This window comes from Sphaeroforma arctica (assembly GCF_001186125.1).
Source record: "Sphaeroforma arctica JP610 unplaced genomic scaffold supercont1.339, whole genome shotgun sequence".
In the NCBI taxonomy this organism is placed as follows: domain Eukaryota; class Ichthyosporea; order Ichthyophonida; genus Sphaeroforma; species Sphaeroforma arctica.
Window position 1 is genome coordinate 12,035 of NW_014040219.1, and position 21,795 is coordinate 33,829.

The 21,795-nt window shown below is 41.7% G+C and overlaps 2 protein-coding genes and 1 non-coding gene across 3 annotated transcripts; all 3 read left to right on the forward strand.

Annotated features, from left to right (window-relative positions):
* Nucleotides 1-89: 89 nt before the first annotated feature.
* On the forward strand, nt 90-382 carry SARC_05362 (hypothetical protein; the record flags this gene model as incomplete). Its single annotated transcript, XM_014300774.1, has 1 exon — nt 90-382. One exon carries the CDS (start codon nt 90-92, stop codon nt 333-335), a length of 246 nt encoding a protein of 81 aa, XP_014156249.1. The 3' UTR covers nt 336-382.
* Nucleotides 383-8,280: 7,898 nt separating this feature from the next.
* On the forward strand, nt 8,281-9,424 carry SARC_05363 (hypothetical protein; the record flags this gene model as incomplete). The annotated part of the gene is made up of 3 exons (XM_014300775.1): nt 8,281-8,610; nt 8,727-8,841; nt 8,982-9,424. The coding sequence occupies 3 exons, from the start codon at nt 8,281-8,283 to the stop codon at nt 9,422-9,424; spliced, it is 888 nt and encodes a 295-aa protein (XP_014156250.1).
* A 9,426-nt stretch (nt 9,425-18,850) lies between these two features.
* On the forward strand, nt 18,851-18,922 carry SARC_30113. The gene has a single exon. It is a non-coding gene; the product is annotated as a tRNA-Pro (tRNA).
* Nucleotides 18,923-21,795: the final 2,873 nt, after the last annotated feature.

Here is a 21,795-nt window from a genome sequence, read left to right on the forward strand (position 1 = left end):
GCTGGCTGCATATATAAGCCAGTCGCACAATGCGAATACAAGCATAGACGCTCAGTCTATTCCGAGGCCGTACGTTTGCCGATTTAGCTATGAGTTCTAACAACTATGGTTTGCCTCTCAGAGAGGAGGAACAAGCGGATTCCACCGAGGAAGAAATATATCAGGTGAAAGGCTCGGAAGAGGAATCTGCTGACAGCCCCCAACCTGAGGAGCCTACATCGAACCCTCACAAACGTACCACCGACGAGGCTGAGCTCGATAAACAGAAAAAGGACCGGGAAGCTGATAACAATAAAACAGGAACAAGCAAACAGCCCAAAACGGACAAGAACTAGAAGGGCAAGAAGCCCGCAACCGCCAAGGGAACTTTGGTTGCATCCATAATACTGCTCCAGTTCCAAGACCAAGTCAAGGATCTGTTTGCACAGCAATCTGCCGAACATGCACAACAACTGATGTGTATGCAAGTGTAGCTAGCCATCCTCTGCGATGGAAACACGAACCGCACTCAGTTGGAATTCGATACAGTTCTCTGGTCCTTTCTGCCGACACTGTCAGAACAGCAAAGAGACAAACTGGTGAAAGGTAACATGCTTACACTGAAAGAAGTGGAACGTGCCATGCGTCCAGTTCATATTCGTGAGAAAGCATTTGAGTCATCATTTAGAGATTCAGGAGTTCCCAAATTGAGGGTCAAGAAGGAGACCTTCACTTCCGCAGCAGATGTCATGGGTGTCTCGCATATCTGCCTAGGGCTGAACATACTCCACTACGAGAAATTTGATTAGGATAAAACAGCTCGTTTCGATCATATCGCATGCCAGATACCCCTCTGTAAGTATCTCACCGAATGCACACCCAGTGCCGTAGCTCGGCTGAATGTGGAACATCGCTCCTACTTGGACAACACCAGAGTCGATTTCTGTGCCAACCTTGAAACTGCATAATCTGCAGTATAGAGATTACCTTCTACGTCTGCGACAGTCGTAGAAATCCGCAGAACAATTCAAATGGGCAGCCAAGGGGTGTTTGTCTTCGTTTCAGTCATGGCGCTTGCTCCAACCGCAACTACAGGCACGAGCATGAGTGCTCGAACTCCGTGTGCAAGGACAAGGCATCGCATGGAGCCAACGCGCGCAAATCTGACCAATATGAGTAACGTAGGCCGTTGCCTGCAACTCCTCGACCCCGGTCGGTTCCTACCATGCGCACACACGTGTACATAAGTTAAAGACACCGCAAACATTACCAAACGCAGCCGCTGTTGCCAACGCCCTATTAGTGTATGACCCCTCTGAAAATGACACCATTGTTCGCATGCTGACAGAAAGGGCTCGTTTTGGCTATTATTTTGCTAGGGATAAATCGTAATATATACAAAAGTTCATAAAGCCGTACACGAAAATACCGCAGGAAATCTGGCTGGAATTCAGTCGGCCAACGCGCACAAATCTGACCAATATGAGTAACGTAGGCCGTTGCCTGCAACTCCTCGACCCCGGTCGGTTCCTACCATGCGCACACACATGTACATAAGTTAAAGACACCGCAAACAGTACCAAACGCAACCGCTGTTGATAGAAAGGGCTCGTTTTGGCTATTATTTTGCTAGGGATAAGTCTTAAATATACAAAAGTTCATAAAGCCGTACACGAAAATACCGCAGGAAATCTGGCTGGAATTCAGTCGGATTTCTGGCTGAAATTTAGTCGGATTTGCAAGCGGGCACACCAATTGGCCCCTTTACACGCGATCAACTCGAAATTAAGTGTTATCGTATCTCACCTTCGAGTCAAGCAATATCAATTCGACCAGACGGCACTCAGAATTGTCGACGTATTAATGACTTATCTTAGCCTCGCAAGGGAACAATGAAGAGCGTGAATGCTGAAATCCAGTACGAGATTATCAAATACACTATCCTCCGCTCCTTTTAGACATTATCAACGAATGTCCTCATGGCACCAGCATAAGTGTCATTGACATCGTCGGCGCATTCCAATTAATTCCTGTGCACAAGGATGCCATTGGTCTGCTTGGTTTTCAGTGGAAAACCTATTGTGTTTTGAGGTATGCCTACCTTTTGGCCTCGCTAGTTCAGCTGCCATCTATGAACGACTTGCAAAAGCTGTTGGCTAATTCCTCCGCGAAGCTTATATGACATCAGGTCGTTGGGCGAATGACTTCTCTCTCATGCATATCCCAGGCCGCTACAAGTAGAAAATCCGCATTGTCTTGTCTGTACTTGAACACTAAATATACCTATTTCTACCGCAAAGGTTATCGGGGCGAACCTATTGCTGAATGGATTGATGTCATAAATAATATAATATACAACGACGAATAGTCGGAAACTCTGAGACAAAATGTGCTAAATATCTGCTCTTGTTCGATTATCATTCACTGACGACGACAGCTACACTTGGCACACTCGCATCCTTCGCTGAGAAAGTTATTTAACTAACAATATTCCTCCAGGCTCGGCCTTACGTACAACGAATTTACTGGCTTCTGCCAACGGGCAAACGTTGGCCAAAACACAAGTATATGCGGGTACCTCGGGAGGTTCGCAACGATTTCGCTTCCCTTGCCTACATTTTGAAAGCTTGACCGGGTACAGCACTGATTGCCCGACTACCTCGCGAGGATATGATCGTAGCCTCAGACGCCTCTAGCATCATCGGCGGAGGCGGTTATAATTCGACTACGGATAAGTAGTTCTTCATGTCGTGGGGAGCCCACCATTTAAAATGGAAATTCCGATTCATGATGCATACTCAATACCTCGTGACGGATCCCAAACCTTATTTATTTGTGCATTTGAGCTCATGGTGGTAGTGTAACTGCTAGCTTTGGGCCGTGACGAGTTTCAAGGTCGCATCGTTCGAATATATTTTTATGACACCCAGACTGCCGTCGCTGACATTACATGCTGATCGTTCAATATCCAAGAATGCTGTTTTTTTTGTTTTTTTTTGCGCTATCTAACAGAAGTAGAACTGTCTGTATATTGCCCTGTTGAATGCGTATATTAACACGCTTGTAGATGCAATATCGCGCAACGAAATGTCGAAAGTTAGAGAGCTACAGCCAAATCTATACTCAAGTGGTTGTGTACGAAAAGACATTCACAGCATGCTTCGCTGCGGGCCGCTGACCCCAATCGATAATTTTCGAATATATATATAATATATATCCTGAACATAAAATATGCTGCGTGGGCGTGAGACGAGTGTGTCCTTACTGAAAATATACACGGATTGTTTTTGGCCGCAGCATATTGCACTGTTGAATACGTATTAACACGCTTGTCAGATGCAATATCGCGCAACGAAATGTCGAAAGTTAGAGAGCTACAGCCAAATATATACTCAAGTGGCTGTGTACGGAAAGACACTCACAGCACGCTTCGCTGCGGGCCGCTGACCCCAATCGATAACTTTCGAATATATATATATTATATCCTGAACATAACATTTGCTGCGTGGGGGTGATACGAGTGTGTCCTTACTGAAAATATACAGTGATTGTTTTTGGCCGCATTCCAATTTTACTTACCGCTACCAGGCGTCTCTCACTCATATTACTCGTTATTCTAACGATCGATATAGTATATATATATATATTCAAAAACACAGCACCACAGAGTGCAACAGACACTCTCAGATTGACGTTCCGCTCGAACATCATCAGGCCTCGCAATCTGGCATCAAAACTACTCGGTACAACGCTGATACGGCGGACGAAATAAACTTTACGTTCGCAACTCGGCCATCCACGAAGGGTACTGCAAACATTGCACAAAGTTAGTATCTGGACTGCTTGGTGGCCAAAAACCCGCTTCCCCCAAAGAGGTACTATTGGGCGCTCTTCCAGTACATGTACTACCCGGGATTTGGTTCTGTAGCTGGCTGAATGTTAGGAATCTGGAACCGACTTCGCTCAATACATCACAGGCCACTGGTGGCAATCTTCCGGAAGGCCATACGATGCAGACGCGTTGCTGAAGGCACTATTCGCGACCGTCGTCCGTTGACACCTGTCACAATCCAACGCCAACTGATGCCATATATCGCCCGCAACCGACACGATCTACAGGCTGTTCGGCTGTACACTATCATTCTCGTGAGGGGGTTTACCGTTGTGCGCGCTGGCGAACTGACCGTACTCGGAGCATATCCATATCCACCGCGGCAACGACGTACGCTTGTTTGATGACTACGCTCTAAAGTCACTTTGCCAGTGTCGAAACTAATGTCGACCGAGCAACTACTACATGCGTACCGAAATTACCAGCGATTATGGCTATAGTAAGTCCGTACCGTGCATTCGTGAATTGACTCGCACGGACATCGATAACCCTATGAGAATACACGTTCACTGCACAATTGAAGAAAACACTGACCATGTGTAATTTAGATTCCAATCAATGCAGCGAACACTTACTTCGTATCGGATGACAGAACGCTGGACATCCGAAGTAAACCGAATTTATTCGCGTCGTACCGACAAGGGCCACAAGCGTGTAGCCACGACTTTCTCGCACTTCATCAGCATGAACGGCTTGCCCTCTAACGAACCTCCCACCTTCTAGCTTTCGCTGTCCAAGTTACACACACTTGTAGCCGGGGAAGGCGTGGAGCTTCCGTAGAGGATTGAACTTCGGACAGAACGCCCTGGATACCGTCTGTCCGGCGCCGGTCGCACTACCAAGTACAGTGGATGACGGTGCTGAACTTGGCGCATACACGAGTGTTCATTTTTTGTGAAACATAAAATCACCTGGGATTTTATTATCTGTAAAATATGGCCGAGAGATTAATTGGATCATAGTATACAAGGTATGTTTAAACGCGGGGCCGTGGTGAATGCTGGCTGTATATATAAGCCAGTCACACATTGCGAATGCAAGCATCGACATTCAGTCTATTCCTAGGCATTTGGAGATCTACCCAGCCTCTCCCTACAACAGAGGATTCAATTTTAGTTTAGCAAAGTTCTTAATAAAACGACGGACCCAGGTTTCGGACAGAAGGCTCTGGGTACCGTCGGTCTGGCGCCGCTCGCACTAACGAGTACGGTGGATGGCGGCGCTATACTTAGCACATACACGAGTGTTCATATTTATGTTCGGTTCAGTTTGTTATTATTTTTGTTGTACACAGAAGGATCGGAATCATGATATGTAACAACTTCTGCCACAATGTTGGTTTAACTCGAAACTGAGAGTTGACTATTCAAAGGTGTGATGGGACTTTGCAATATTGTCTACATTTCTGGACAATCTAACATATGTATACTTAGACTGGCACCATCTTTTTCTTTGCCTTGAATAAAGACTTTAAAAGTATAGTACATACAACCCGTGTGCCTCAAACACATTTTAATCTCACGACACTAACTTTCGTAACTATCATGAACACAAGCCCTAAGCTACCTGCCATAACTTGGTTATGTGTCGGTTACACTGTAAAAACCCAGTTTTTGGATAAAACTTAAGTCGGGCACCGATGGGTCGAATAAACTGTACTTTCCAAGAAATGTCTGATGGGTCAATTACGATGGTCCAATATCCCGGTCTATAATATGGCTTACCTCAACCCGACAACTTCGCCCGATCTTGTCAATGACAGTACCAATTATTAGACTGAAATTGCGTCAAAAGATGGTCTTCACCTTCAACAGTAATGCACCATAGTGACAATTCGTGCACGCAGGAAACCCAATAGCGTCGGATGGTATCGAATGGTTGGAAGCTAAGCTTTGAACTTAAAATGACGGCAAACATATAAACATAGTATTGCTTAGTTTCGAAATTTGTTTTGCAATTCTTTTCGAATGCTATCAAATAGACCATGTGAACGGAATAAGACAACTAGTGGCGTACTGCGTAGGTACCTATCACATTTTAATTGACCATAGCAACCACCCGTACAGGTAGTAGCGAACATAAAAATAAAAATAAAATAGAGTGGGGTCTATCAAACGATAAGTCGTGTTGTGGGTATAATTTATAAACTTTTTTTCATTTATGGATATATTTTCCATTATTTGTTTTCATATTCTAATGTTTCTTGTCTTGTGATTTAGTTCCACTGATTCTACAACTGTATCATACTGAGAAAAAGAGAAACGCGTATAGAATCTGAGTTATTGGGGAACATCTATCTCAGAGTTCGCATTTACATCGACAAGTGTTTTGCAGCTAAAAGACGTGTAAATTGCATATGCGACCTCGTACCGACGTGTGTCAGTCGAATCTACTTGTATATTTATACTTCCAATGTATGATTGGAAATATCGCTCGTACTATTATTATATTTCCTTCGTGGAACGTAGAAGCATAAACCCACCTCACACGTGTTACTTTTTCTTGTTTTCAAATCAGCGTGTTAATATGCTTTAAATGTTCACACACTTTGCATTTCAACTGCTTCCACACACACTATACATACTATCGAAAAATTGTAAGCAACTTATCTTGTATCCACATGTGGCACTTTTACAATACATTTTTAACTAGATTGTCTCATTATATATAATAGCCGACTTGTTGTTCTGTACGTGATGTTGTGATGAAGGGTTGGTGGTTCAATCTAACTGTACCATATGGTGGTCACAGCCTTGTAATAATAGACGGGATTTTAGGGCGAGTTGTTTATTTGGAGTGTATGTATTTTGGCATCGAATAGATTATGTACGTTAACATAGGCATACTATTTCGTACTGTGTGTAGTAACTATACAACACCACTATACCTGGCCACCCTATGTGAAGTAGGCGTAGTTGTGTTCCTTTTTGTGACCTGGTCATATAGTACTTAAATTATGACTCTATACAGAAGGCACAACCCCGATTTAGATATATGCTTCTTTACTTGGCCAGGAAGGGATACTATCCAGAACAGTCTGAGCATGATAACTATATAAACTCGGCATTAGGAACAGTACATGATTGGGTGTGCCTAACAACAGCTGCTTGATTTATAATTTTGTACTATAATAGACAAAAATTTATAGCGAGTGTTGGTATGGTGGATTATTCAGAACAGCCTGAACACACTATGATTCTTCAATAGTTAAACTCAGCATTGGGCAGAATACATGGTCGAGTGTGCTTACCTGCGGCTGCTTTATTTATAGTTTTGTTAATCGCACGATTATATACACATCGATAATCGGTTCATATATCGAACTAAAACACTCTAACAGCCGAGATGTTACTGCTTCGAAAAATCATTACCAAATACTGCGCAATCCGTGTTGGTCATGATACAATCAATTGATCATACTAATAGTTCATTTACATCAACAACCAAGGCTGTTGAACTTCTTAAATGCAGTACCTGGGCAAATACTGGTACATTTGGATTCCAATATAAAATTCACAGCATAAGTAATGGGCATATCACGCAGTATATCTTACCATATCATTCTGCAGGTTCTACAGCTATCTATGATTCAATATGGGAGAAATTTCTATTCATAACAAACTCATGTGCTGGAGGCATACAGGTCGGTTTGGAATACCAAAAAAATAAATTTCCGAGTACTGTTTAAATAAAATTTAAAAAATGGTGAAGGGTCACTGTCAACTCAATCATTTGGAATCAATAGAGTGGCAGAGTATTTTACTGAAGAGTAGATGACGGTGCTCTAAATGGTGGAGGATATTACCCAAGCATAGTTTAGTGGTTCGTATTTTACAGCGCTTTATATACTAAAGCAATGTTAGATGTAAGGGTTTATAATGACGTACTACACGGAGAGTAGGGTCTGTATTAGCCAGGAAACTTTGAGCTAATCTTCAGTCTGCTAAAAATATTCGTTTAGTCAACAACTTTGATTCAATAAAACTAGAAGATAGGAATTTGAGATTACAACTAAACGTTAGTAGAAAATGGCGTATGTATAGAAAGTAGTGAATGAACCATTGTGGAAGCATGTCAGAGGGGAGCCGGTGACGGTGCTGATGGATTGCTAGGCTAGGGTGCAGAAGACGAAGGCCTATGAAACGGCTTTGAAGAAGGGAGGCTCGAGACCTGCTGTGCTTATTTCGCAGGAGGTCACTCCTGAGACGCGATTAGAACTTGAAGAAAGCCGAAAGACTTGAGGATGGCGGCAGCAGCTCTGTATTCTATGTTCAAGGACTCGTTTGAGATAGGCGAATCGCAAGCTGATTTTACGAAATCAATAGGTCTGTGGCGTAATAAGCCGGATAAAGTAATTTTGGCGTTAAGAGAATTGAAGGATAATAGAGCGCGTTATGTGATTGCGGTGAATGAGGCAAATAAAAGCATTGAAAGAACATGATGCATTTGAGGATATTGATGAGTCTGAAGATGAGAGGGTAGAGGATAGTGAGTTAGAGGCTGATGACGAGGATGCGATAGCTGCGTCGAAGGATTTGTTGAAGCAGAATAAGCAGCAGTATGAGGCATTAGTTAAGCAACTACGAAAGAATGCATTCAAAGGAGGACAGCATGGTTCGAGGTGGCTGGTTCCGTTGCTTAGGGATGATGATTGGTTTCAATCTATCCTAGTATTGGCGGATAATGTTGATGCTTGGAAGAAAGGGCCTGAGGATTTGAAAGATTTGTCAGCTCGTACGGTGAGTCTGGTAAAAGCTTTGTTTGATGGTAGTATAGCTGTAAGAATATGGGTTTGAAGTTATTTAATAGTGGTGGTTTGGCGGATGTGTTAGAACAGTTGACGTGTATGCGTTAGTATGCGAAAGAGCAACAGGCTGATAAAAATCAAGCAAATCGTAGACATCAGGTGCGTATGGAGGCAAAACAGAAGCAGTTTCAAGCGGCTGCGGCTCGTCAGGTAGCTGGTGCAGGTACGAGCGCAATGAGTAGGTTGCGTGGTCCGTGCAATTTTGTAAGGAAGTAGGGCATTATGTTAGAGAATGTCCTGTCTTGAAAGAGGTGATTTGTCATGGATGTAGCAAGAAAGGGCATTCTGCTAAACACTGTCCAGATGAGTGTGTGCAGCCGGCAGTGGCGGCAGGGGTGACTATGGCAGTTATGCCAAGTAATGATGTTGTGGGTGGACAGCGGCTGGATGTGCATGGGAAGACGTATTCGTATGCGGCAACTGCAGCTTTGGAAGGGTCTCTTTTGCCCGTGGTTGATGCTTATTTGGCAACAGAAGACAAGTATGTGCGTACGTTTATTGACCATGGGGCAGATATGTCTATGATTTCTAAAGATGTGGCCGAGAATCTGGGTTTGGCGGTGAGAAACAATCTGTGTGGTGAGTGGGTGAATGGGTTTGGTGGACCAATGTTTGTGGAGTATCAAGTGAGATATTTAGATGTGACGGTGCCAACTTTAGTGGGTGAGCGTGTGGTGAAGCTTGATGCATGGGTGATGGTTTGGTCCCGTATGAAGCAGATTTATTGTTTGGATGTAGGGAGTTAGATTTACATGGTCTCACGGGAGCAGTACTGAGGCGACAGGGTATAACAAAGTATACGCTCTTTCCAGTGCAAATAGAGCGCGAGACAGCTGAGGATTTTGGGACGTGGGTTCAGACGCAGGCGACTGCACCAGTCTTGGATTATATTCAGCATGTTGCGGTATTTCTTTTTACACCCTTTGATCATATACAGAAGGATGATGGGTGGGATTCGGGGTATAAAGTGAGAGCGATGGGCTAGACCAGTTGGCTGTGGATGCTGATAGGAGTCTTGAGGTGTTAGCAATGTTAGTGGCGGAGATTAGGGAGGTTGCATATAATGATAAAAAGCCGAGGCTTATTCGTGATCGTATGTTGCAGGTGCCTGTGCGGCAGGTGTATAAAGAAAATGTTATGTGTTTAATACAGATCATGAGGCAGAAGGTGTATGCCTTGCTGGAGGCTGGGTTGATTGAACGGATGCTGAATACGGATTGGCTCACGGTGCCGAAATTGGTACCTAAGGTCCCTGGAGGTACATCTAATTATGACGAAGCAAAGGAATGGCGAATGTGTATAAATTATCTGAGGACTAATCATCAGCTGGAGGCTGGGATGTATCCTGTTCCGACAGAGGATGAATTTTTGTCGTCAGTCCGTGAGTTCAAGTATAAGACCAATGTTGATGCAGGGAATGGTTCTGGGCAGTTGATGGTAGCTCCGGAGAGTAGAGGAGTAACTGCGTTCTTGACACCATGGGGTGAACGGTTTCAATATATCGGGATGCCTTTTGGGCTTAAAAAGGCCTCCTTTGTTTTTCAACAGTTGATGGATGAGACTTTAGAGGGTATAAGTGGGTGTAAAACATATATTGATGATACGGGCTTAGGTGCGAATGATGCAAACAAACATTGTATTGATATTGTTGAGATGATATGTCGATTTAAGAAGAAGGGCATCCAGCTGCGTTTAGCGAAATGTAATTTTGCTTATCAAGATGAACCTATTGTTGTTATGGGACGATCGGTGACGACACAGGGGTCTATGATTAGTGATGACAAGTTGCAGGCGTTGTTGGCGATGCCAAGACCAGATACGAAGGCTCAAGTGCGGTCATTGTATCAATGTTTTGGCTGATGGGCGAAATATGTTCCTGGGTTTCCAAGATTTTGGCGCCTATTAGTGATCTTGTTATGCAGAGGGTGCGTTTCTGCTGGGGTGAGCCTCAGGAGCATACTTTCTTGGCGGTGCGTGAGTTGTTAAAGGCGCAAGTGGTGTTAGCTGAGCCGGCTCAGGATGAGCAGTTGAGGATGCAGACTGATGCATCTGATTTGGGAGTAGGTGCGTCTCTCTGTGTATGGAGGGATGGGCGAAGGCTGCCAGTTGGCTTTGTTAGTTCTAAGATAGGTTCTCATGCAAATCTATCTGAGACTGATCGTGAATTGATTGCTTTGGCCTATGGGTTCAAGAAATTTGAGCCTTAGATTTGACGATCTCTTTTTGTGTGCGGGCTGATATGGATCATGAACCCTTATTGAGTGTTTTGATGCAATTTGAGTTCTCTATGGGTCCTGTAGGGAAGCGACGATATCGTAATGTTTTGCATATTCGTTCTTTTGATATGTATGTGGTTTATCTCGAGGGAGCACAAAATGGGGTTGCGGATGGTCTCAGTCGTATGCCATGGTGGTTCGATCCGATTATGATTCCTATAGCGGTTGAGAATGTGAAGTTTGTGGCTTGTGCACAGATGGGGTTGCCTGAAGTGGATGTTAATGTAGACATGTCGATGAGAGCTGTGCATAAAAATGTAGAGTATCGTATGGCGCGGATGGTTGCGTTGAGGGAACGCTTGGTGTTTCTTGAGCGTACTGCGGCTGAGAGTGAAGACTCTGATTTTCGGGTTTGACTACGTCTGTTGCAGCAGCAGATTTATGTGGTGGTGGACAGTGGTGTGTTGCGTGGGTGGGATCCAGAAGAGACTGCGGCAGCACAAATTGATTGTGTGGGATTGGGTGTGTGGTCAGATTTGATTCGCATGTTGCAGGACTATATTATCAATCTGATACACCAGACAATTGCGCAGGTTGGTGTTGATCGTACGTTTGCCTTCTTGCATCAGAAATATAGTGATGAGGTACAGAAGTCGCAAGTGGCTGGGGTTTTGAAGAGCTGTGTTGCGTGTCAGCAGGTGACTAAGCTGCGAGTGTAATAGCTGGGCCTCTACATTAGACTCGATGTTATAAACGTACTCTTAAGCAGTACGTAAACTATAAACGTACTCTTAATAGTACGAGGAACTTAAGTTCCCTAAATAGTTTTTAACGGTTTTATTAATTAATACCTTTTCCATTTTACATATCAAATATTTGGATGAGGCCATTAAATGGCCCCAGTAAAATACCAAACATAAGAGTTGGTCTAGTTCTATTAATAGAACTATATTTACTTTCCAAATTTATTTATATCTGAATACCTCGGTAGCGAAATGGCTCAACCGAATATAGGTTTCTAGGGACTATTAACGTTACCTAGTTTATCCTCCGTTCAGCCATCCAGATGTGCCAGTCTGATGAAGGCTAAGTCGGTAATTCTTGATAAGTGGCAAGTTATTGATTAATGCAATAACTAAGGACATCAAGAGTATTTTACTTTTTACTTTTATTTTTTTTCTAAAGATAGGATTTTATGAGTCTCTCGGATTCGCCCCAACGAAACATACCCTAGTTTCTATTAGAGCGACAACGAAACACTAAATAAAATCCCTTCGGCGAAAACAGTACGGAGAGGATTACTGATCAATATCTCAGCCTCACAATCCCTCAGAGTATTGCTGTTTTCACGAGGCAATCCTAACTTTACTAAAAGACTCATTTCGTTTATTTACTTTGAATTTCACGATACTTAGATTTTACCTACGCGTTTAATTACTCTAAGGCGTTAATATCGCCTTGATAGACCGAATCTTACACGAGGTGATACTGGGGTGTTGGTGTTTATGTAACCTGACAGACCGATTAGTGTGGGGATGTGGATTGGCATGGATCACTTGTCATTGCCCAAAACTGAACATGGTTTTGAAGGAGTGGTGGTTGCTATTGATCAGTTCTCTCGAATGGTATGGTGTAGGCCATATATGGCTAGTGAGAAAAACTCTAAGGGTGTGTTGGAGTTTCTGCAGCAGCAGGTTCTTCCCTGGGGTACACCGAAGCGTGTGGTATTAGATCAGGGTGGCCCTTTTGTCTCCGATGAGATGCAAGATTTTTGGGCAGAGAGGGGTGCGGAGTGCCATTATGTGTCTGTTAATTGGCATCAGGGCAATAGGCGTGCTGGGCGTGTGCTGCGTACGATTGTTGATTGGTTAGGGCGGCAATATACAACGCAAGTTGATATGGTACTTCGGGCGAATTTATTGGATGTTTTGGGGTTGGAAGTATTGAGTGAAGCAGCGGTACGTGATCGAGCCGTTTCTATTAGGGATGAGATTGTGAAGGGTTCACAGTTGAGGGCAGCCGATAAACGTAAGCGAGTGGCTCCAGTATGGCAACCAGGTCAGTTGGAATTGCGTTTAGCGACGCGTGAAGGCAATAAGTTGGAGAAATCTTATATGGCACGAGGTGTTGCGGTGATGCGTGAATCGCAGGGTATGTATAAGGTCCGGATTGATGGCAAGGTGCATACATTGCGTGGGGATCAGCTTCAGGAGCGATTAGAGAATACAACTCGTGAACAGTCTGTCATCGCGTCTTAATGAACCCTATTTGGTACGGGTCTATCGGTATTCTGGTGTGGGTAAGGCTACTGCTCATGAATTGACACAATTGGTTACTGCTATGCGTACAATGGACATGGGCAAGCGTTGGTTGGATACGCATAATAGTCGTTTTGGTTTATATGGGAAAGAGATCGTGTCGATGGCTGTTTGAGGTGAAGGCCCTGGTACTGTCACAGATGTCCTGGACTCGAGTTTGGAGGATCGTTTCTCAACTACACGTTGGACTGCTTTGAAGCGTGCATTCCAATTTGCTAGTGATCCGGTTTTGCGTAATGCTCAACTTTGAAAATCGTTGAAAGAATGAACTCGACATATTTGTGTCTTGTTCATTGGGGAGGTGTAAACTCTGTTAGAGTGTAAGATGGTAGTCTTTGAATAAAGCGTAATTGTATATATTTATTTGCAACCTCACCTTTGGTTTTATACTCAAGGTGTTTGTGCTAGTGTTCAACCGCTTGGGTTGGCCAGATTGAAAACTCATATGGTCAGTAGGAGAAACCCTTTGCAGAACACTTTAACACTTAGATATTGTTCTATAGCATAATCTCTGCTACTCGCTCTTACGCCGATCAATTAATGTTGCTTGGCTTTCAGATAAATTATCTCCTAGGTATCGGCTTTCGGAGCAATGCTCTCATAGGAGCAAATGTATTATTAACATGATGTGGTTAATAATTTGATCCGCTTTTCGGAGTGACGCAACTCTTGTGATTACGTTCAAGAAAAAGAGTTTTCTTGCTATCGAAACTTGCTTGAGATCTGTAGTCTCTCAAACTCAACCATTTAGAGTCAATAGAATGGCAGAGTATTTTACTGAAGAGTAGATGAAGGTGTTCTAAATGTTGGAGGATTTTACCCAAGTATAGTTTAGTGGTTCGTATTTTACAGCGCTTTATGTACTAAAGCACTGTTAGATGTAAGGGTTTATACTGACGTACTATACGGAGAGTAGCGTCTATATAAGTCAGGAAACTTTGAGCTTAATCTTCAGTCTGCTAAAAATATTCGTTTAGTCAACAACTGTAATTCAATAAAACTAGAACTAATAAAAAAATCGTATAGTCAACAACTGTAATTCAATAAAACTAGAATATAGGTATTGAGATTACATCACCTTCTTACTATTTTCTCTAATGTTCAGATCATTCAATTTCACTAATCGATTCAAGAGCTCCCGTTAAGGTCGACCTTCAATCACAAGTTAGAGTGAGACATGTTCAATCGTGGGGAAGCACTGGGGTAAGAATACTAAACGGATAGAAAAAAATGAAATCGGTTTGTACATATATTCAAAACCGGTCGAGATAGTTTTCCGCACCCATATACGATCGGTGAAATGCAAGCACGTGAACAGACATGACATAATACCAACAAAGTTTGAAATGATTGTATATTTTCTGACATTTGGAAAGGTTCTCGTACTGCGCTCAAAACAACATATCATTTAAACAAACTAAAATTAATCGTATTTATCAAAATCTCAAAGAATTGTCCGGAATTTCATGAAATCGGGTTGTATGTATGTTTTGAGCAGATCGAGATAGTTTTTATACCCAAAAATCGATCAGCGATATGCGAGGAAGTGGACAAATAGTTCATATTACCAACCAAGGTTCACTCTATAGAGAAGTTTCTCGTTATGCGGCCAAAATATCATACCAGTTCAACAACCTAAATCTAAAGACATTAAATCTTAAAGAAGTGCCAGTAATTCTTACGATTTGTGTCTTTCTTCTCAACTGCTAGTAATTTTTGTTCCCCTTGGTCATTTGTCAATTAGATTGTATTTACTATGGTTAATCATAAATTGGGGCAAGTCTAAACGTAAGCGATCGATCAGCATGTTAATATTGTGATCAATCTAGGCCAGTTCGCAGTCAGTACTTCGTTCTTTATACTCGTTGTCTTGCTTGATTCTTGAAAGTGCATTGCGAGAATTTTATCAGTGCGCCTTACTCTCAAATATTCGTATACTTGATGAGTATTTAACCATAGTTTTATGATGGTCATTTTGCACTTTGGAATATTTCATAATAATAATTGTGAAGTGTATGACGTGTATTTCTCGATACAGTTATGTAATCTTCATCATAGTTTGTGATCTCAATTTCATGTAACCACGAGATATAGATATCACAAGATCACGTCTTTCATAAACGAATCAAGGGGATGGCTGCCAAGTGCAGGCAGGTATGACGAGTAGGAAGGTTGTTAAACTTTTCAACTATATTGCTACAGATATTCACTGATTGAAAATGCGGAGTCTAAGCTGGAAAATTTGGTGTAGCACGATATCTTTGCACACCAATCGTGAACAACAATGACGAGTAGTAAAAGAATTGAATCTTATTTAATGATATGGCTATAGACGTGTAGTATGATATCATGTTCCTTTATCATCTTTAATAGCGGTGTTCTGGTCATTAGACGATTAAATTGTCGAAACAAAGCTTGTCCGTATTTATCCAAGTTTTGTAGGCAAAGTTGAACCATCTTTTTTGCAAGTACATTTACAATGTAAAATAAACTCTTTCATACATTTATAGTCACTCGTCGTTTGAATTGCTCAACCGTGCTATCATATTCAAAAGCTGTGAGTGATCAATAGGGTGTCATAATCGTAAATGGACTGCCATAAAAAAGACAGAAAGAACAATTTAAATGACTCATCGATTGGTGACAAATTTTAGTACAAAACGACTTTTATATATACCACAGAAACGGTTAGATACGTTCTTTACAGCCCAATACGGAGAATCCAGATTGATAGGTACAGAGGGAATTGTATATGCAATGTAGGCCACACTTTGTTGTGTTGATATTTGGATTGTAAAGTTACACTAGTTTTGGTGTGGTTGTAAAAAATTACTGAACGAGATAGTTTGAGTGTGTTTTATGATCGATAAAAGACTGTACTCAAATATTGCTAGCAATATCAAAATAGGTGACACTATTTAATGTGTCGATGTCAGGTATGTATACTTGCTGGACTTTGGCGAGCGACACACAGGGTTTTAACATACAATTGTAGTAAACACATCAAAATACGATACTAAAACCTACTGAGTCTCCCTGAGGCTCAGTGCGGTGTATTTATTCTTATATTTGATTGTCTACGTGGTCTACAAATAATTCACCTCGTGTGAATTAATTGTAAACTAATTTCAACTCCACACTGATAGTGGTTTAAGTGGACTTTTACTACACAATACGTGGCAATTGACAATCCTCAGATGTGTACCACAAGATGCTATGCCGAACTTTAATTTGTCATGATTTGAGTAATAAATTTTTACCAAACCGTACAAATATGCAAAATGAATATCCAGCCTTATGGCATTTGTACTCGTAGCATTAAAGTAGTGTAAATGTAGCAATATCTACAATGGAGGACAGCGAGTGTGCTATACTATATTTGTCGAAAAGTTTGCCACACTGATAAAAGGCAAAGTAGAAGAGCCAAAATATGCCTTGAAGACATTCCCATGCAAACGGAGTGCGTATGCCTATCATAGTGGTAAAAGCTTTTGAGAACCACCGCCGGGAAAAACTCTTCGACTATCACCCCAATGTCTTTAGAGAAAACGGATTATCTACGCAACATTCTAGGCTTCGGTTTGAAGGGTACATGACAATATGGTATGCACGGTTGGCTGGTTTGCACGAATCTGGAGAGTTTCGAACATAATTGAGCACTAACGGACTTCTTACTAATCGGGCAACAATTTTCATTTCATAGCGTACCGAGGTGAAAGTCAACATCAGCAAAATGGCGGCAACTGCGCCTCCTTTGTCGTGTGATGTACAATGTTCAGTGTCCATTGTCCCATATCTATATGTGCTTGCTTCCATTATTTTATCGCTTTCTTTTGGTGTCAAAGTTTTTAGTGGAACAGCATAGTCTTGTTTGAAGCTACCTTAACCTTGGCTGATAGTCACATTTATGCGAGGAAACGCTGCCGTACTCATCAACGATCGAAACTTTCAGCTTTAAGGTATCAGAATAATTAGCTGCCTAATATCGTTGTGTGTTATTGTTCACCGAAGTTTTCAATGAACCAAGGTAGTCTTGTTTAAGAATCCCATAGCTCTTGACTGACAGTTACACATATGCGAGGAATTAATACTGTACTGAGCAAGTATCTGACGACGTAAACTTTCTGTTTCGAGGTACCAAAAGGCTATACGTATATATGGGAGGAGCTGCCATGCTCATCAAAGATTTGGCAAAAATTAAATTCCGAAAATTGTGTTCGTTATTTTATATAAAGATCACAATGTCAGCCGATAGGTGGTTTGCACGTTCATGTTTTTACAACCATTAGCTGGGCAGATTGTGCCACTTATTCCGCACTTTAGATAAAATAATACCAATTTCTGGATAACTAAGGCTGAAATACGTGTACTAGCTGGAATCAACCCTTTTCACCGCGAATGTACATGTCGGAGGACGTAGAAAAATTTGTTCTTGAGATATAATTCCACCAGATAAGCCACCTTTCAAATATTATGGTTGTGCTTGAGAATAGCCTTGTCGAGTATGCCAGTGTCGCTTACATTTAAATGTCGGCATGTAAAAAACACTCGTACCGATAGCAACGGACATAATTATCACCACTAAACATTCATGAATCTCTAGTATGGTACTACGAGGTACTACTAGAAATATAGCAGCAAAACGAGCAAATAGATTTTATTCAATTTCGTGCCGTTAGACACTCTCCGTCTGCCTTTCCATCTCACTCACCAGTTACTGGGCCTGCTGTGAGTAAAATGATGCTGATCTTTTTGATGTTTACATAGCGTTTTGATGAAGCGTATCATAAGCTAATTTACGCTGTATGATACAAGCACGCGTCAGAGAAATACGACCAAGTCGCTATTCACCCCCCCCCCCCCGTACAAAATGTACTGATGTTTCTGAAAATGGAATATAAATGGCCAATTTGTAAGTACTCATATCTATTGCACGAACTGTCTGCTTTAAGTTTTGAAATGATACCAATCACCAGTAGAATCGAACTGTTGTATGCTATTCCACATGTGTGCGCTGATGCTTGAAGATACGATACAACTCTTGCGTCCGCATAATTCGCACTAGTAGATTAAAATGCGTATTGTATATACTATACTAAAGATACAGAAGGTATTTTGTGTGTGTATATTAATACAGTGGCCGAACCATGTGTATATCATGTGGAACATAATCTGATCTTTAAGGCCAACAAAGTTAAAGTAATTGATTGCCTAAAGTATCGCAAAAGGCACAAGAGGTACAAAACTTAGATAGATACTAGGAATGTGGCAGAACTTATAATATCATGTGTATTACAGTAGCGATCGCCAATAGTGAAATTAAGTTTCGAAAGTTGATTTGAAGGTGCGTGTGGCGACTTGTTTAGGTTGATAAAGCTCAGAACATATATTAAATAAAAGTAGCTGTAATAAGAATAGACGAAATTCGTCCGCTAAACAAAGAGTTTACAGGGAGAATATTAACCTATGCATTGCGCTTGAATGCTAAAAACAACAACAAACTTGGTGCGTGTCGTCCGATGGCTCAAACATTGTATTTAAAAAATAAATATATTTATAGTTTCCTTTTTAACCTGAAGTTAAAATATTGCTTAAAATGATTGAATTATCTATATGATTTTACAAAAAGTTATTTAAAACGGAATTGGTCTAGTGGTATGATTGACCCTTAGGGTGGGTCAGGCCCCACGTTCGATTCGTGGATTCCGCCTCTTTTTTTACAGTGTTAAGAAAAACCCATTGTTAATTATACTTTAAAAACGATCGCTCTGTTCTGTCTCCCATCAGATAACAATGACACCTGTAGAAATATGTAATTTTAAGGGGCTCGCATGCACTCAAAATATTGACCATGAAGTAAACAACACATTTACTTCAATCCATCTCGGACACGCCACACAAGAATGGTGGGTAGCCACTTCATTTTGAGGATCGTTCGAGAATCCGCTTCTCTGCCACCAGCTACAAACCGAGGCGCTCGGACTTTAAAAGGGGTGATAATTGAAAAATGTACTATCGTTTATACAAAACAAAACTAGGACGGGGCGAACAGTAATATTGTTGACCAGAATTTCACGGGTATCTCAAACATTAAAACCAATGCTTCTGCAATTTGACGGAGGAGAATGCACAAGGCCGGAATAATGTAGTGAATGCTATTTACCGAACCAAACTACTTGGTACGTTAAGCCGATATACAACGAAAGATTAGGATAGATGCCATACCACCGCAGCATATACATTTAAATTTGTAGCACATACGGCACTTATTGTAAATTAGCTTAAGTGTATCCTTGTTTTCAAACACAAAAAATGGATCAGCTACTTCAGTAGCGCAAAATTCAAATAATAATTAGACAGATTAACAGGAATTTATTGCAAGCGCATTCGACATCTGACGAGTCTGGCAGAATGATGCAATTTGAATTACGACCACAAATTTCATATCAATAGGGATTTATTAGTCGGAGATCGTACCTCCGGATGCAATTGTCAAGTCTCGCATGTGTTCAACTTTGGCTGTTTGTAAGAATAAAGATGCGTATCTGTTTATCGACTGTTGCAAACGTTGTGTAGCTGGTGTATTAGCCGGCAGTCTCTCGATGGTTGTTCTGAAGAAAATTTTGAAAGAGAACAATTAATACTCAAAATCAGAGCGCAATACGAGCGTCGAGAGGTACCTCAATGTAGCACACATTTTGAAGCTGTCAAGACTTTTTGAAAATAGAGTTGACAGATATTGACAACCCAGAGGCCATGTCAGATGGCTGAAACTATTTACACAGAACTGTTACAGATGGTGTAAAGACGACTCCGTGACAGTGGGTCGACATGTTAGAAGCGCGACATACCCCAAGGTTTGAAACTCATTAAAGTTCTGCATGACGGATTTTTTGGACCTCTCTAACTCCTCGACATCAGTCTGGCTGAGATTCTCGCCGCTGTCGGATTATCACGCATGAGTCAAGGCATCTTAGTATTGCCTTATCGGGCTTTGATAAAGAGAGCAGTAATGCGAATAGCAACATATGTGCAACGTAGCTCATCACCAGTACAGCACCAATGTCACATTTCTGTATATACACGCAGTAGTCATGTCTATTTGTGTTAACGATAGAAGTGATATCCAAACACACCGAGTTGCCTGATCAAATTAAAATTGAGCGGACGGAAAGGAGTAATACGTGCTGCTTCATAACTTACTCTGAAAGGGCTGTAACGCGTGATCTATAGTCGAACATCGATTCTTCCAACTCATTCCGCTTCAAACACAGCGCCTTATGTCAAGGGGAAACAGAATACAGTATAATTTGCCGCTGAGTTGTACATGATATTATTCGGTATTCCAAGCCCTAGTCCCCAAAAAGTACCAAAAACTGCGCATACCCCGCTTATTCGGCCGGTGAAGTTGCGACCCATAGATCCGACAGACTACATGTACGGTAACTGCAAATACCTGCACTACCTCCAATAGTTCATATGCCTATTAACATGCTTCTTCCAGTTTGTACAGGTGCGCTGTGCAAAATATACACGCTCCCATTTATACTGCAGTGGCACAGACTAGTAGTGCATGCAAGTTCACACTATTCAGCCGAAACAGCTGACTCACTTCTCATCACCTAACTTCATATACTAGCATGCCGCAATAGAACGTCGCAACGAGAATTGGCACTGAGTATTCAGATCACCCCTTGTGGTTGTATTGGAAAAAAACATTCGAGAACAACGCACTCAGCTCAGAGCGCGCCACAAAAGCCGGACAATACCCAGAACGTACACACTGCTTGAGGGACTATATATACACTACGATTAAACCCAAACGCCACTCACCATATATAAACTGGACAGTTTGACATTCCCCACGGGCTTTTCGAACAGATCTCTGAGTGAATAATAAGATGAGAGAGCGATAAATTGCTACCTTGACGACAGTTAAGAGTGTACGCGCAATTGTGTCACCTACTCCTTGTAACTTGGGGCGCGCAGGAGACGAATATGTGCTGTATACTGTGTTTGTATACGAGAAGATGTGCACATTCAATCGATATTCATCTGGTAGGTATATGAACGTGCTATTGTTGTGAGGAAGTACGCATGTCGCGCGTAAATGACCGATTAGCGCCGAGTGAGCGCTATCATTTTGCTAGGAGCGCAAAATGTATAAGGGCATTCACAATACAACTTTGCATAATATATAAGCCTGAATATAGATGAAATCCCGTATAAAGCAAAAAACGTGTGCATAATCAGGGGTTGCACCTACTACATATCGCAGCATGTATTCATTATAACAAAGGTATGCAACAAGGCAGCAAGGTAATTGAGTCTGGACGCGTCAAGCCAACAATCACATCTTGTTCCACCCCAACACGATACGAAGCATTTGGGGTTATGAACGTAAATAAAACCGTTTATATACGCCCGTCGAAAAACGTACTGACCACCCCGGGTTCCTTCACAGTTTATAAATTAATTCAGAGGTATTTTTATATATATATATATATAATATATATATATATATATTATTATATATATATATATATATACTATACGTAGTAGACGTCGACGACGACGACGACG